The sequence below is a fragment of the Aedes aegypti genome, chromosome 2, assembly GCF_002204515.2.
Source record: "Aedes aegypti strain LVP_AGWG chromosome 2, AaegL5.0 Primary Assembly, whole genome shotgun sequence".
Lineage (NCBI taxonomy): Eukaryota > Metazoa > Arthropoda > Insecta > Diptera > Culicidae > Aedes > Aedes aegypti.
This window is the reverse complement of record NC_035108.1, coordinates 468,621,875-468,638,267: the sequence shown is the minus strand read 5'-3', so window position 1 is coordinate 468,638,267 and position 16,393 is coordinate 468,621,875. Positions and strand designations below refer to the sequence as shown.

The window sequence follows — 16,393 nt, the reverse complement described above, 5'->3', positions numbered from 1 at the left end:
TCGTCCAGTGTCATGGGCCTGATTTAAACAATTTCTGCTACCTCCTAATGGATTTTTCAACATTACGGGATATTTTCCCATTACAGTCAACGGTCAAAATTTACATGAAAAAAATGTATTTCAGAATGGTAAACATTCTTAACAACCCGTTGTTAATATGCTCAAGATACCGAAAACAATAATCATTATAGTCAGAACATTATCCAGCTACAGTCCACTTATGGTCAAAAGTAGAGTTACTGTGCACGTGCTGTAGGCTTAAGTGCAGGAGCCTCATTGCTTGCAAGCGCACGGGCGCGAATTATATTGTGAGACCTTTTTTGGTGTGCCTCATTTTTCTTGAGATGTGCTCCGTCACATGTGCTGTTTAAAATTCAGTACAATAATTGAATTGATTACAAATGTTTTCAACGAGGATCGAAACTGTAACTCTTGGATCTAGAGCCATCTGGAAATCTGCATAATCAAGCGAAAATAGTTGTAGAGGCTCTTCGTTACTAAGCAGTTGTTTCACAACTTGGATACCGATGGCGAGCCATAGCGCCAAGCAGCACATGAGACGAGCCTCCCCGAGAGCACATCCCCTAGCGCGTGCTTTCAGAATTTTCGTGAGCCTCCATCTAGCGCAGTACACTAGAATTCCGATGAGCTGAGAGACGCCCGCATAAAAAAATACAATTTGCCCATTATTCCAAACAGTATGATTCTTCTTTCTGTTAATGTAAGTGTATCACAAACGATTGATTTTACGTTGAACAATAAAGGATCTGAAACCTTGAACTGTAAAAAGCTATAAGTAATGTATGTAGAAAAGTGACAATTTATTATAGCGTACAAAAATTGTAAAATTATTTGGCACTGCTAACTCATTTGAAATAGTTGCAATGTAATATAACTTTTCGTGAAATTGTATTTGCGCAACTGCGTTTTACTATATAATACCTATTTCAAACAGTTTGAGAAACAGTTAAACACGTTGGTGTTTGTTATACACACTTAAAAAAATGCATGCTGGCTGTGCAGTTTTCAATTATTTTATTCTGTTTTTGTTTCACATAAATAAATAAATTCGCGACATTTTGCTCTTTTCATTAGGATATACAGATTTCTCTTCTATACCAAAAAAGTAGAATGACAATAGGAAATTAAATCGGCTATAAAATTTGAAACGCTTTATGATTTTTTTAAGCGTGTGTATCTCCGTGATTTTTGCGTTTCTGTCATCTTTCAAATCAAAACAAAGAAAAAAGAGTTCGAAAACGGCCAAAAAGAAATATTCATTCTGGTATAAATTTAGTAAAAAAGTGTCCAGTTCAGTCTTCCGTGGTTTATAATATTATCGAAATACGGCCCGCAACACCCGTCAAGCGTTCCGTCCAGGAAAAAAGCACGAGATATGACGATAATCACCCAAGAACTGATGGGAGCAAGCAGATTGCTAGAAATCTCCAGAAACCGAGTCTCGGAGCACCCAAGAAGCAGGAACCTGAATGTGCCACCATTTACGTGAATGGAATGATCATGTAAGATTCGATAAGCCTACGTGTTAGAATATTATTCAATAATTCACCTCCGTTTTAGTTTCGACGAATTCGACTATCGCTAAATGACACAATACCCATGAATTTTGGCCCGCAACCAAACCCGCAGCAGAGAATCGTTGACACCAGAGGACCATCACTTAGGAGACAACATAGGTTTCACTCCAGAACGGGAATGTGATAAGAGTTAAAAAAAATGTATTATAGTGAATAATGTTTCAATCTAACAATTTTTGATTTAAGGTGAAATGAATTGGAACGACACTTCAAATTTTCAAGAGCATTAATTCCGTTCAAGCTGAAGACTTGATCGATTTGTCACTCGCTGGTGGTGACCAATCGATCAATTTTTCAGCGTGAACGGTGTCTGGGTTTCTAGATTTGTGCTCAAGAAAACTTGAGGTTTGGTTTCGATGCTAAATAACAAACGTCTTGGATATAATAAAATAAATAGTAGCATCCTAAATAATATGTTGCGTTATTATTTAATTTTAAATGATAGTGATACAAGTTTTACAGTATACACGTAACTGGACAGTATAGTATTTGGTAAAAATACAATAACGCACCATAAATCAATCATTGCATATACGTTATTTGTTCTTGTTACGAATATATTGTTCAACTGTTCTGGAACTGTTTGCGTTACAGTAGATTTGTAGAAAAATGGATAATATATCCACAATTTGTTAAACTGTAAACAGAAAATTTTGTTCGGGAAAATTGCTTATTTTGAATGGTTACATAACTTAACCGCCTATTACCCATATTGTTATTTTTCAATTTACCATTTGGCAATCTGTCGAAACAGATTGTGGTAGGGTGGACTTATTGTTATTTTTGGTGCTATACGAAACTGTTTAGATACTGTCGCGAATGGTTGAGGATGATTTCGGAAACTGTACGAATATGGTTCTTATTTATGCGGGCGGTTTGATTGGAGGCTCGTCAGTACATTAAATTTTATGTGCTCCTGAGAAATCTCGCGTAACCATTCTGAAGGGCCAATGATCAAATAGTAAACCAATCGGGTTTTGATACTATTCGATAGCATCTCCCAACATCCACAGGCTATGCAAACATTGTCAACATAATCATAAAATTTAACGTTATAAACTCGATTTTCAAAACGGCCAATAACCGCTATTTTCCAAATCATTCATTGGCCCCGCTCGAAAGGCCAATGATCGGTTCTCGCTCCATCAAGAAGGCCTACAATCGGAAAATTTCACAAACTGTCATTGGCCTTAGCATGGTGAGAGGCCAATGATTCACTCTTGCTCATTCATTGAAAACCGAAAAGGCCTAGCCTTGGGCCATGCACGCTAATAAAATTCAATTTGGCCAATAAAAAAGGCCAATGCCCTGTTGAAAATCAAAAATGGGCTAAGCATTTAAACTAATCGTTTTTCCACATTTTTCACAGTTTTCAGAATAAAATCGATTATTATTAGCGTGCAGTAATAGTAGATTGTCACTCAACTAGCAATAAATCACATTGGCTGATTTGAATACTGAGAAATATGAATTTAAAATGTGGTGAATAATATTCAAATCGAATTTTCTCAGAGTCAACGATCTGAGGATTGGCCCTTTTTGAATTACTACGCAAGAAATAATAAAATTTCGGTCCCTGTGGGTTGCCATATTTCACATTTTAATCCCTAAAAACTTTTTTACTGTGCATCTCCCAACCGTCAAAACCCGTAACGCCTGGAGCGTCATCATCCTGCTGTTTTGACCGCTCGCTGTCCCTTTTACCCCATGCAAGTCATATGACATTCAGCTGCGACGGGAATTTTTCACTGTCGACTGTCTCTGGCTTGCGAGGTCCTCTGTCTAATCGAACGAAAAGAAATCGGAAAATCTGTCCATTTTACCAGCGTTTGTGAACTTTTTTCTGTTCCATCGTAAGCTCGACCACTACCGGAAACCATGTCCGACGTTCAGGATCTGATGTCGTCCCTGCCGGACGACAAAATTGGTAAGTTTCAGACGATGACGATGGGCTTTGTTTTGTTTTCCACCAATGGAACGGGGCTCCGGAGGAAAATCGATAAATTGGATTGACTTTTCGGGTTTTCTTGGGATTTTGATGAAGATTCGATCCTAACTATGTAGAGAAAGATTGTATGATTGATGTGAAATGCGAGAAAGCGTTTTAAAATGTGAGATGAAAATGTTATCTAAGAAATTTGGAATCACGTGATGCTTTTTGTGCTTCTTCCAGATATGATCGCTGCGACCAGCGTTTTGCAGCAGCAGGCAGGAGATATCCGCCAGAACAAGCCAAACTGGTCCTCATACAAGCAGTCCCAGATGATCTCCCAGGAGGACTATGCCTGCGTGAGCAGTCTGGACAAGGACAAGAAGTCCCAGGCTCAGTACCTGCAGGAGAATCCAGGTCAATGCGCCAAGACGTTCCTGAATCTGCTGTCGCACGTTTCCAAGGACCAGACGATCCAGTACATCCTGGTCATGATCGATGATCTGCTGCAGGAGGACCGTTCCCGGGTACAGCTGTTCCACGACTACGCCAACAAGCGCAAGGAAAGCGTCTGGGCCCCGTTCCTGAATCTGCTGAACCGCCAGGACGGATTCATTGTGAATATGGCCTCGCGTGTTGTTGGCAAGTTGGCTTGCTGGGGCCAGGAGCTGATGCCCAAATCCGATCTGCACTTCTATCTGCAGTGGCTGAAGGATCAGCTGACCGTTGCGGTGAGTATTGTTTGGCGTTGCCGGGTTGAATTGTTTGAATGCTTTTCAGTTTGATAACTAACGGAACAGCTGGAAATGAAGGATTTGTGGTAAATGACTCGACAATAGGCGAATGCTGAGATGATGAGTGTGATATCCTGTCTGCTGTGTCATGAGCTAACCTATTGCTGACTTTGATACTAACAATTGTACGGCTGACAGCAGATCTCTATTTCAAGTCTATGCTTTTAACGGATAGCCTCTTAAGTTTTTTTTAATCAAAATAGTCTGAAGGGCTCAACGAAACCTTCAGAGACTCTTACAAACAAGTATTCTACAGGTTCTTTCAGAATTTCGTCTCAGATTCCTCCAGGAAATGTTTCAAGAAGGCTTCAAGTGATTTCTACGGAGATTTTTCTTGTAATACTTTCGGGGACTCATCCAAAGACGTTTCAAAGTCTAGTCCAGGAATTTCCCTAGCGATTTTTCAACGAATGCTTATAAGAATTTGCTTCAGGATATCCAGCATTACTACCTCCTGTAATTTACACAGAGAGACTCTGAAGATTTTCCTAGAGACTATTTCAGAATTTCCTCCAGAGATTTTTCCACTAATTATTCTACTGATTTTTCCAGTAGTAACTTTATCATATCTTACAAAAATTCGTGGAGGAGTTCTATGCATAACAAACTTTTGAGAATTTTGCCACATTTCTAAGAAATCGTGCAAGAATTTCAGGATTGTGTCCATTCAAGGATTTCCTGCATTTCGCGCGAGTTTGAAAGTTAATTTCATCTTTTACGCGTTGGACAACAGTCAACCAACTATTTCAATTATATTTTATGACTAGTACTAAAGTACTTAATACAGGGTCCGTTCGATTTTGGCACGGTTCAGTTTTGGCACGGTTCAATTTTGGCACGGTTCGATTTTGGCAACACCGTTTTTTTCTTTCAAATCAAAAGTATGTATTATTTTGTTTTAAATGATCCAAAAACTGTCCAAAAACTACGTAAAAAATTGGAGGTGTACGGAGGAGGAGGGGGGGTTTGGGTCTTTGGTCGATGTCGACGGTGCATACAAATAAAAAATGAATAAAAAAATGTTTTAAAAACTTCTACCCTTCCCCTCCCCCCTTTTTGGTCAAGTTGTTTATGGGCATCCCCTAATTGGTCAAAAATTTAATCGTTAGCAACATAGGAGTATTAATTAAAAAAAAAATGTGAACAAAAAATACCGTTCGATTTTGGCACGGTTCGATTTTGGCAACACGAAATTCACGAGCTTGTTGCCAAAATCGAACGGACCCTGTAATTATGCATAGTGTTCTTCTCTTCTGCAATTTTCTCTAGGAATTTCCCCATCATTTCTTCCAAGGATTCCTTTAAACATTTGTCGAGTATTTTTTCTAGTAAAAGTGAGGTTTAACATCAATGATTCCATTTGTTTTATACAAAAACGCCAAGATTTACGAACGTAATCCAACATTCAACTAGGACGTATGCGTTTTTGACCACTTCTCATCCCGATGACGGTACCCAGAAGTTTGATGCTTCCATCACATTCTCTAATATTTCTTTCTAGTTTTCTGTTCAGGACATCTTCAGGAATTGCAAAGGATACCTTTAGAAACAATTCTGTAGCTTCCACCTATAATTCTTTCAGGAAAATTCCTAAAGAAGTCCTTAAAGAATTCATCAGGGATTTCTCCTAGGATAAGCCAAGCGAGTTTTTCTAAAATTACTAACTTCTGCAAGGATCTCTGAAAAAACTCCTATAGTATCCTGCAAGCAATTCCTTGAAAATCAATTCCTTGAAGAAACTTGTTAAGAAATGATAGGTGCTGTTAGAGGAACATGCTGGTGTAGAACCTCAAGAGAACTGGATGAAATGCTGCTGCATGGAGTATTCCTGTTCGTATTTATTTAAGAATTCTCAGAAGAGTTCTTAATACAACTCCTGGAAGAACTCCTGGAGGATTTTTTTTTTTGAGTAATTCCTGGGTGAAACCATTGATAATTTCTTGGAGGAATTCATATAAAAATGGCTGGAAGAATAATTGTAATAATCGGATTTCCTGGAGGAATTCTTGTAGGATTAGTGGAATACGCCTTTGTGCATTATTTTGGAAGGACCCCAACGAGAATCTTTGGAAGATATCTTAGAGTACCATCTGAAGGAACTGGTTGGAGAGTTAGAAGAAAAATGTCTGGTGGAAATCCTGGAATAGTTGCTGGTAAAATTTTCAAAGCTTTATATGAAAATAACTGAAAGTAGTACCTTTGGAACAAATTTTGTAGAAATTCTTATAATAATCCCTTGAAAAATCGCTGGAGCAAATTCTGGACGATTTTTTGGCAGAATAGATATAGGAATCTCTAGCAGAATTGCTGGAGTGAGCTAAAAGAAATCACTAGAAGAATTTCTTTTCTTCGAGGAATCTGAGAATAAATTCTGGAGAACCTTTGAAATAATCGCGTGAGAGTCTCTAAAGGAATTTTGCACAAAGGTTGACTGCAAGCAGAGAAGGACGAAGTGTGTTTAGAGACCATTTGGATTAAAAAGATACATTAGAGACCATCGATTGAAAAAAGAGGCTTTTCAGTGGCTTGTATGAAAATAGTGACCAATTCTCTAAAAAAGACCTGTGCTATTAGTGCTATAAGTCCTGTGATTGAATAATGGTCGTTCTCTTTTGTTAAAAGTTTGATTCTCACGACATCGCTATCAGTATCAAACATTAAGTTTTATTTAAGCATGCTATTGGAGCATGCTCAATGAGTGGAAGTGATTTTATTATCCATCAAAGTAACAATACAGACGATAATTAACATTTATTCTAGTGTTCCTCACTTATGATCGCTTTATGCCTGGACTGTGGCACTGAAGGTTTGCAAACTGCTTGTTAGAATGCGTTTTCGAGCTTGATTGAAAGTTTGTAGATAGTCCTTGTTGTTAACTCTGTTAAAAATCTTCCCGAGTAGGCTCGAAAGCTTTTGAAAGAAATCGAAGATGCGGACAGAAAACGGGCAGAGGAAGCAGCGGCAGCTCATCACCACGGACATGGCCATCATGCCCATCAGAACAGCGGTGGTGCCAACGCTAGCGGAAGTGGTGCTGGTGGAGATGACCATCAGAATCATCACCACCACCATCACAATTTTCTGCACCATTTGCTCCACCATGAGCACCACAAGCATATCGAAGAAAAGTATCGCGATATTTCGAGTGCCATAGATGAACCTAGGCAGCAAGTGGAAGGCGAAGAACCTAACGTCTCCCTTACGGTAGTCCCTCTGAACACCCCCCCACAAAATTCATACATTATAAGACTCGCAATACCATCCTATAGCTGGTAGCTCCCGAAGCGATCGCCGAATTCATGTACAGATTTTAGCAAGTTTGCAATGACAAAAGTCTCTCATTTCGTCGCAATCGTCTAACAATCTTTTCTTGACCAAATGCCATAGATGCGTGCTAACCGTTTCATCAATGCAGCAAACAGACACAATATTACAATTGGGTTTCTTACGGGATTAATCCTTAGATTATGTATTCTGATTTGCACGTATCTTTGGAAATCTGAAACAATAAATATGATAGGATAATCTTGACATAGCTTCTTTTAATCCTACAACCAAACCTCAATTGATACTAATTCTACTGATTTTTAATTAGGAAATCTGGAAAAAAGGTTTGTTTTAAGGATTTTACCAAAAAATACCCAAAGAATTCTAAAACTTGCTATAGATATTTCTCTGATATTCTTCATGTAATGTTTCCAAGATGTCAAGATATCTTGCCGAAAGGAGGTTGGTTCCGGGAATCGAACTCAAGCTCCTTGACTCGATGCGGATAAATACTTGGTAACATTAACCGCATGGCCACGAATCCCACATTTTATTTATAGGAATGCGTTTGGGAAGGCGTTATTGATTTCCCTAGCATAGCGTTATATTTGAATAGACATCTAATTCTTTCGAAAGAAATGTGTACAAAGAGCACCACGAGTTTGAGTTCAATTCGGATTAATTTTACCTTCTGTGTTCTACGATTATCTTGGAGAGACGTGAGCTCGAATCTCACCGTAAAGACATGTAACATTTTTACAAATCCCACTTTGATTTGTCCATTTGAATAAACAATAAAGTATATGTAAAGTTAAGTTTTTCGGTGGTTTTCAAAACTTCAATTCGGCGGTTAAGCCCTAAATACGAATCATAATTGTTGTGTCTGATTGCCCACAAATGTACAGTAATGTAAAAAAAAGTTGTATCGTATGTCGTTATCACTGATTGGCTTTTCAATTCATCTCACTTTTTAGCCAAAAATCTTGCCCAAACTATGGACTTATAATCTGCTTTTTCCTCGTTTATCAGAACAATGAATATATCCAATCGGTGGCCCGTTGCCTGCAGATGATGCTTCGCGTTGACGAGTACCGCTTTGCGTTCGTTACAGTTGATGGAATCAGCACGTTGATCAGCATCCTGTCATCTCGGGTGAACTTCCAGGTGAGTTGATAACGTCCAACGTATTTTAGAACATCTAAACAATCTCCTTACGACCCCAGGTTCAATACCAGCTGGTGTTCTGCTTGTGGGTGCTCACGTTCAACCCACTGCTGGCGGAGAAGATGAACAAGTTCAACGTGATTCCGATCCTGGCCGACATCCTGAGCGACAGTGCCAAGGAGAAGGTCACCCGTATCATCTTGGCCGTGTTCCGCAACATGATCGAAAAACCGGAAGACGCGCAGGTCGCCAAGGAGCACTGCATTGCCATGGTCCAGTGCAAGGTCATGAAGCAGCTGCAGATTCTGGAGCAGCGCCGTTTCGACGACGAGGACATCAGTGCCGATCTGGAGTTCCTCATCGAGAAGCTGCAGAACTCCGTGCATGATCTGAGCTCGTTCGATGAGTACGCCACGGAGATCAAGAGCGCCCGCTTGGAGTGGTCGCCGGTGCACAAATCGGCCAAGTTCTGGCGCGAGAATGCCCAGCGCTTGAACGAGAAGAACTACGAACTGCTCCGTATTCTGGTGCATTTGCTGGAGACTTCCAAGGACCCCCTGGTGCTGTCCGTTGCTAGCTACGACATCGGAGAATACGTTCGTCACTACCCGAGAGGAAAGCAGTAAGTAATTGTGTTATTCTGATATCAAATTTAGTTTCTCTGATAATCTGCCAAAATCAACGCAATATATCACATTTTGTTTTCAATAATATTTTGATAACAGTTTTTGATAATCATTTTCTAAATTTGGATCTGATTTCAAAATTAGATAGTTATCAATTTGACATTCCAAAATTCAAATGGAAATTTTATTTGTTCATGAAAACTCACTAAAGACTCGATATCAACTCATGGAACCATATTGAACACCAAAATTCCTTACTATAAAGATCCCCTTAAGCAGCTTACCAAGGGTAATCTGTTCCATAACTCGATATTTCCATGAGTCCTACCATCGACTTCAATAATAGTTTTCAATTGGTTCTCATTTACGGCTCCTTAACCTTATGTTCTATGTTTCGCAGCGTTATTGAACAACTGGGTGGAAAACAGTTGGTCATGCTTCTGCTCGGCCATGACGACCCGAATGTTCGCTATGAGGCCCTGCTTGCCGTCCAGAAGCTGATGGTGCACAACTGGTAATTTGGTCACATAGTAGCTCACAAAACATTCCAAACACGTCTCACTCCTCGAATCTTCTTACCTTTTCAACAGGGAATACCTCGGCAAACAGCTGGAGAAGGAAAGCGAGAAGACACCCCAATCCGGGGCCGCTATCAGTGGAAAGGCTTAGAAAGCTTCCTGCCGCAATTTCGGAACTCGTTGTTAAATCTGTTCGTGAGTTTAGTTTTGTTGTTGACAATTTTAGTTAAAATCCCTTACCGATCGAAATTTATTGCGCGTATTCAGCTTGCGTATGGAAGCATTACATTCCCTTTAGCTTCAGTTTTTTTACTCGTTTGTCATGTTCTGGAATATATGAGAAGGTTCTTTGGATACGTTGGAGAAGAAAAAGATTGTATATATCAAATTGCGTGAAAACTAACACAATTTCAATCAACTATTATTCGATTTCTCTGGTATAATATTGAACCAACCATCAAGAAGATTGTTTTAGTGCAAAAAAAAAACAGCTTCGGCTGTTTATAAGAAATATGTATTTATAAGAATGATGTATTATTGATCAAAATGATGTTTTAGTGGTAAGCTTTTGTCTGGTGGAATGTGTAGTTTTAAAGAACATCCGTAATGGTAATAGAAACAGCTTATTAAAAACTACGCCCAACACCTAGAAACATATTACATAAAAATAATCGTGAGCAACAAACTGTATTGCCGTAATAAAGTATCGTTGTACGATGAATACTTGTGTCTTGATTATTCATGTTTATTCGATCATTCAAATGTCTGCTTCTTCCTCTTCCTGCAACCATGTACGTCGACTTGATAGAATTGATGTCGAATTTGTTTTTGTACCTAGATTCAAACTGGCGTAACCCGTTCTGAATCACAGTTTCAACCCCAACCCGATTCAGATTCGACCGAACTACAATTTGCTTGACGTTGGTTTGTTTACGTTTTGATCACCGACCCAGTTCCTAAAAACGAAAACAACAAAAGTTATATCTGCGGTTATACCTATCCACAATATTTCCCTCTTCAGTAAAACAAAAGTTCACATAACCGCCCATGTTCGCATATGTGGCTCACATGTACGTGTAGACCAAGCATACCGTATGCACATAACTCTCCAAGTTTGTTTTAACCTTTTAATACTAAACGGATTTCAACTATTTTTTGTTAGTATAATCGTACACATATCTAGTTTCCAAAAGTGGCCAAAGGAATTGGGCATGTTCCTATGGCCGAAGGTATTCCAGTAGGTCACTGGATCTGGTCGGGTGTTACAACTCACATACAATTCGAAAAATCCTGACAAATAATCGAAAAGATACCGTAAACAGGGTGTCTACTACCTGGAAAAACCTGGAAAACCTGGAATTATCAGCGAATTTTATTCAACCTGGAAAAAACCTGGAATTCTCAGGGAATTTCGATCACAATCAGGGAAATTATTTTGAGGCAGTAATTCATGATAGAATATGTTCACGATAAAAGATTTTTGCGTTATAACCCAGAGCTATCGTTAAGAAAACTATCTTCATTCGAAAAAAAATTCGGCTGCGCCGCTCTCCAAGCACTTTATTGTGCTCTGCAAGATAAATCCACGTAATGCGATTATCTGAAAATGTCGATATACCGTCGCAGTGATAATGAAAACCACCAAATGTTTCAGATTGGGCAAATTTGAAACATTTGTGTCCTTGAAGGACAAAAAAATCCAAGCCTACACACTCAATCTGTTCGGTAAAAATAACTGGGTTTTGGCAGTACCGAAAAAGTCAGTAAACTAAAAAAAATGTTTGAAATCGAAAAACAGAGATTTTTTACTGAAATTTTGCAGAGAGCTTTCTTTTTATATCATATATTGATAAAAAATAAAACATGGTGAAATTTGCTTTTCAATTACGCGTGGCGACAGTTTTCATTTTACTGACTTTTTCGGTAGTTCCAAAACCCAGTAAAATTTTACCGACCCCAGTAATTTAATCTAAGTGTGTACTTGAATTTTGACGTTGCGTTTGAATTACGCGCATATCTTCTGCACGTTACCGCCGCCGCTGGATGTGGATTAAATATAAGCGCCGCAATATGAGCTGGATGAGTGAGAATCTATTCGAGTATAAAATTTTATCAGCTTATCAAAACATGATTGATGTTTTTAATGTATCTAAATTTATTCGGTCAAGGATTAACATATCTAGGACTGGTAGCAGGTTTCTTTTTAGTTACCATTTGTATGCAAGTCTCTTAAAAGTCTCTATTTTTGATAAAAGGTGTCTACAGTCTCTATTTTAACCAAAGTAGTCTCTAAAGTCTCTTTTTTTTCGTTATCTTGCTTGCAAATTACTGAGGTTCAAAATTTCTTTTCGTATTTCTCGAGAACAGCCTAAGGAAATATCCTAGTAGTTTTTTTTTCCAGAGATTTTATCAGGAATTCTTCAAGAAATTCCTTCAGCATTTTTTTCATAGGATGCTTACAGGAGTTCCTCCATAATTTACTTCAGGCAATCCTTGAATATTTCAACGTTACCACCTCTACGAATTTTTCTCAGGCAGTACTTTGAACAAAAACTATCCTAGGACTTCCTCCAGATATTTTTTCACTAACTATCCAACCGAATTCTACAGTCGTTAATCTTAGAGATATCCAAAGTTTCTCACAGAATTTCTCCAAAGAAAACTCGACAAGAATTTCAACGCCATTTCATCTACGGTTATTCCAAAGAAAAGATCCAAAAGCTCCTCGAGGGGTTATTCGAGTGAATATATTAAGAACATTTCAAATAATTCCCTCAATTCGACCTGTATTTCATTGTTAAGTTTCTTTAGAGTATTTTTCTAGGAATTTCTCCAGCATTTCATCCAAAGATTACTGGAGTTCATCCAAACATTTTTCAATGAATTTCTTAAAAAATCCCCATGGAATTTTGAAAAGTTCATTTAAGGTTCCACACAATTTAACACCTCAGCAATTTTTTCTACGAAATCCTTCGATTGTAGGAATGATTATTCCTACACAATTTTCTAGTAATTTCGTCCTGTGTTCCAGTAGATCCTGCGTAATATCCTGCGAGCTATTATGATTTTTCTTTTTTTTTATTATAGTAGCAATAATATTGGAAAGCTTCTAAAAGTTTTTCAAGAGTAAGAAAATCCTGTTACAGTTATTTATGTAATTTCTTAGGTCACCCTTGATACCTAAGAAATTACATAAATAACTGTAACAGAGATACCCGTAAATTTGCTGTAGGAATACGTCACGAATTTTCTCAAAAATTTCTCAGCTTTCTGGGAAATTACATTCAAATTTCCTTGGTGAAAACTCTTTAAAGAATGCTTGAGAAAAAAGTTTTGAAAAATTCCTTGAGAAATTTCTTAGAATTAATAGAGGAATTTCCGGAGAAATCCTAGGAGCAATCTCGGAAGTAATTCCTGAAGGTATCCTCAGAGAAATTTGTAGTCAAAATCTTATAAAAATTCTGAAGAACAATTTTGTAGAAAATCCTGAGAAATCCTTGGAGGCATCTAGAGAAGTTTCCGGTTGAATATTAAATACAACATGTTTTAAACGGGGGCGGACCTGGTGTAGTGGTTAGAACACACGCCTCTCACGCCGAGGACCTGGGATCGAATCCCATCCCCGAGATAGTCACTAAAAATTTCAGTGACGACTTCCTTCGGAAGGGAAGTAAAGCCGTTGGTCCCGAGATGAACTAGCCCAGGGCTAAAAATCTCGTTAATAAAGATAGAAAAAAAAATGTTTTAAACGGGAGTTGTGGAGGATGTTCTAGAAAAACTGATTTGAGAATCACCGGATAAAATGCTCGAGGACTAAGGGCTTTTTCAAAAAAATATCTGAAATAATATGTGAAGGAGTTTCTGATGAAAGTCTTGAGGTATTTTTTGTGATAATGTAATGTAAAAATCCTGGTTCTATTTTCAGATATCCAAAACAAAATTTTTGGAAGAATTCCTTAGGAAAATTTTTGGAGAGTGAATATTTTAAATATAGATGTCAATCCATCCCTCTCGTAATGTCGTCGTAATACATCAATTAATGTTTGTCCTTCACTGGCATATACCAGATGTGCTGGTATGTCGTCGTAATGTCGCGAAAAATTATTTGAAAAAAAAAAGTTTTAAAAATATTTTCAGATAATTGTCTGGTCTGATTAAACTATTTTGTCCTGGTTCCTTTTGATTCCAGGGGCTACTTTGGACAATCACCTTTTGTATTTATTAGCAGCGTAAATATACTGCTTCGCGACTAAAAATGGGTAAACCAACGTGCGAAGTTCGATTGTTGACCAACTTCGCCGCGTCGCGAGTCGCTTTGCTATAGAGCGCATCTATGCCCTCCGCCGTGTGCATTATGCGCACTATTGAGAATCGAGCTGCGACGCGGCGAAGTTGGTCAAAAATCGAACTTCGCACGTTGGTTCACCCATTTTTAGTCGCGAAGCAGTATATTAATCTGAGCAATTTTGTGTCTTCAGCACTTTTATTAATCAATATATGGTCTACCACTAAGCATGATTTTTTCTTGGAACAACATCAACAATAACAGGATAAACAAGAAAACATTTAAAAAAGCCCGAATAAATATTCACAAGGTATAAAACATTGGCTATACAAACATTGTTTGAATTTTACCCATGTCGTGGAAACTTATTGGGAGCATCACAAAACTATCGAATCGTCATGTTTCATGAAAATCTTGTGATTTGCTTTGCTTAAAATTGTTGTTTTATTGAAATAATTGATCAAAGGTCTTATTTTTGTGACTTTTATTTTATTATAATTTTTTGGTTTGTGAATTTTACAACATAAAAAAATAAATAAAATAAATGTTTGTAAAGTGAATAGACACACACATATTTCAATACGTACCAATGTCAAATTCCCAACATAATCTCTAAAAACTATTTTTGTACATGAATTTGTAGTACAGAACAGTTGCATCCTTCACATGCTTAAATTAAACTACTCTTAAGTCAGCTCGAAACTGCTAAGAAGCTAAAAGCATATTACAAAAGCAAACTTACTTCTTTACGATCTTGCTAAACTTTACTTCATAGATTGCGTTTTAATGAAAATTACTTACTGGTATTAAATTAGTTACCGGTATTAATGTGATCCTTCAACATATCATTCATATAACAGTAAGAATGAAAAAAAAAAGTGTTTGTACATAACTCATTTATCATCGCAGTACCTAGTAGTAACGTCGTTCGTTTATGTCGTTTGTGAAAACCGAGCATTCGTAACTGATAGTTCCTAGTTCCATTTAAGAGGAAGTTGAAAATTTTAGTTTCATACTGCAAACTGAGAATAGTAAATGGCATGTTTCGTTGAAATATGTTATATATGTGTAATTGATTCTAGCTTTGCAATTTTCTACATAAAGTTTATCAATGAAAAACGTTCAATAACATCACAGTCCTCGACAATCTATTGAATCAGTTTATAAGTTATAAGGAAAAATCATTTCATTAGCAAATTGTGAAAATGTCCAAAGTAGCCCCTTTTTTGTCTTGATGGACATACTTTTTTCGCTATTCAAGCATTTTTGTTATTTCTTGATGGATTTGCCTCATATTTTGCACATTTGTTACCTACATATACAACTTAAATATAGGCAAAAATTATCAACATCTATCCATAATTCTAAGAGTTACAAATCCTCAAAGTTAAAGAATGTGGAAATAATGTCAAAAGAAGCCCCGTTTGACGGTACTGTTTGATCTCTTTTTGGTCTCTTTTTCATTATTTACTTTTTAATCTCTTTTTTCCTGGAAAGAGGTTTCTAAATTTCATACTTTCAAGAAACTCACTCACTCAAAATATTTAATTTCAGAAAAAAAGATTTTCAAAAAGTAAACTGGAATTTGAACAACTTTAAATTCGAAATTTCGTAACAATCATGATTAATTTAGAACTTTTTCGAATGAAATGTAAACATTTATAATTTATTCATACAGTTAAATGTGTGAATATAATTTATTCATACTGTTTAATGTTATACGGTCGAACGCGATTACCCAGGGGCTTGATAATCCGTGTTTCTTTTATCCAAAATAAAAAATGGATCCGGGATCCAAAAGTTTTACGAATTATTTGTGTTAATTTAAATAGGTTATCTACTCAAATATGTAGCAGATGATCATTAACACGATCGATTCAATTTGAGATGTTTTAAAGAATTTGTTTTTTTTTTTTGCACGTCATAACTGTATGTCAACTTGCTAATACATCGGCAATCTTAATATTTATTGTAAAATATTGCCAAATATCCAAATAAAGTTAATTTTGCGCCCATGAAGCTGTCTTAGTTATTCAAACGACCGATGGAAATAAATGGTACATAATCTGTACTAAAAATACTTTCAAAAAGAAACATACCGATGCACTTGTTCAGTTCACAGAGCTCTTACATACGAAATAAAATACATCATCATTGGCAAACACGATTCCTTTGAATAAAACGTGGCTTTGGTGTTATCATCTTCATATT

General features: G+C 37.1%; 1 protein-coding gene across 2 annotated transcripts; it reads left to right on the top strand.

The window, feature by feature from the left end:
* Positions 1-3,269: 3,269 nt before the first annotated feature.
* LOC5568081 (V-type proton ATPase subunit H) lies at positions 3,270-10,620 on the top strand. 2 transcript variants are annotated; one of them, XM_021848297.1, is made up of 7 exons: positions 3,298-3,525; positions 3,772-4,259; positions 7,224-7,526; positions 8,619-8,753; positions 8,813-9,375; positions 9,780-9,893; positions 9,970-10,620. In XM_021848297.1, exons 1-7 carry the CDS (start codon positions 3,477-3,479, stop codon positions 10,046-10,048), a joined length of 1,731 nt encoding a protein of 576 aa, XP_021703989.1. In that variant the 5' UTR covers positions 3,298-3,476; the 3' UTR covers positions 10,049-10,620. The 2 variants fall into 2 exon arrangements, with proteins under 2 accessions (XP_001652018.1, XP_021703989.1); XM_001651968.2 differs by lacking the exon at positions 7,224-7,526 and having other exon boundaries at positions 3,270-3,525.
* The last annotated feature ends 5,773 nt before the right edge of the window (positions 10,621-16,393 follow it).

Bases quoted from the DNA above. Each gene is read 5' to 3' on its own strand.
- LOC5568081 (XM_021848297.1), top strand. From the start codon at position 3,477: ATGTCCGACGTTCAGGATCTGATGTCGTCCCTGCCGGACGACAAAATT. The intron at 7,527-8,618 runs GTAGTCCCTCTG...CTCGTTTATCAG, and splicing joins AACCTAACGTCTCCCTTACG to AACAATGAATATATCCAATC. The intron at 9,894-9,969 runs GTAATTTGGTCA...CCTTTTCAACAG, and splicing joins AAGCTGATGGTGCACAACTG to GGAATACCTCGGCAAACAGC.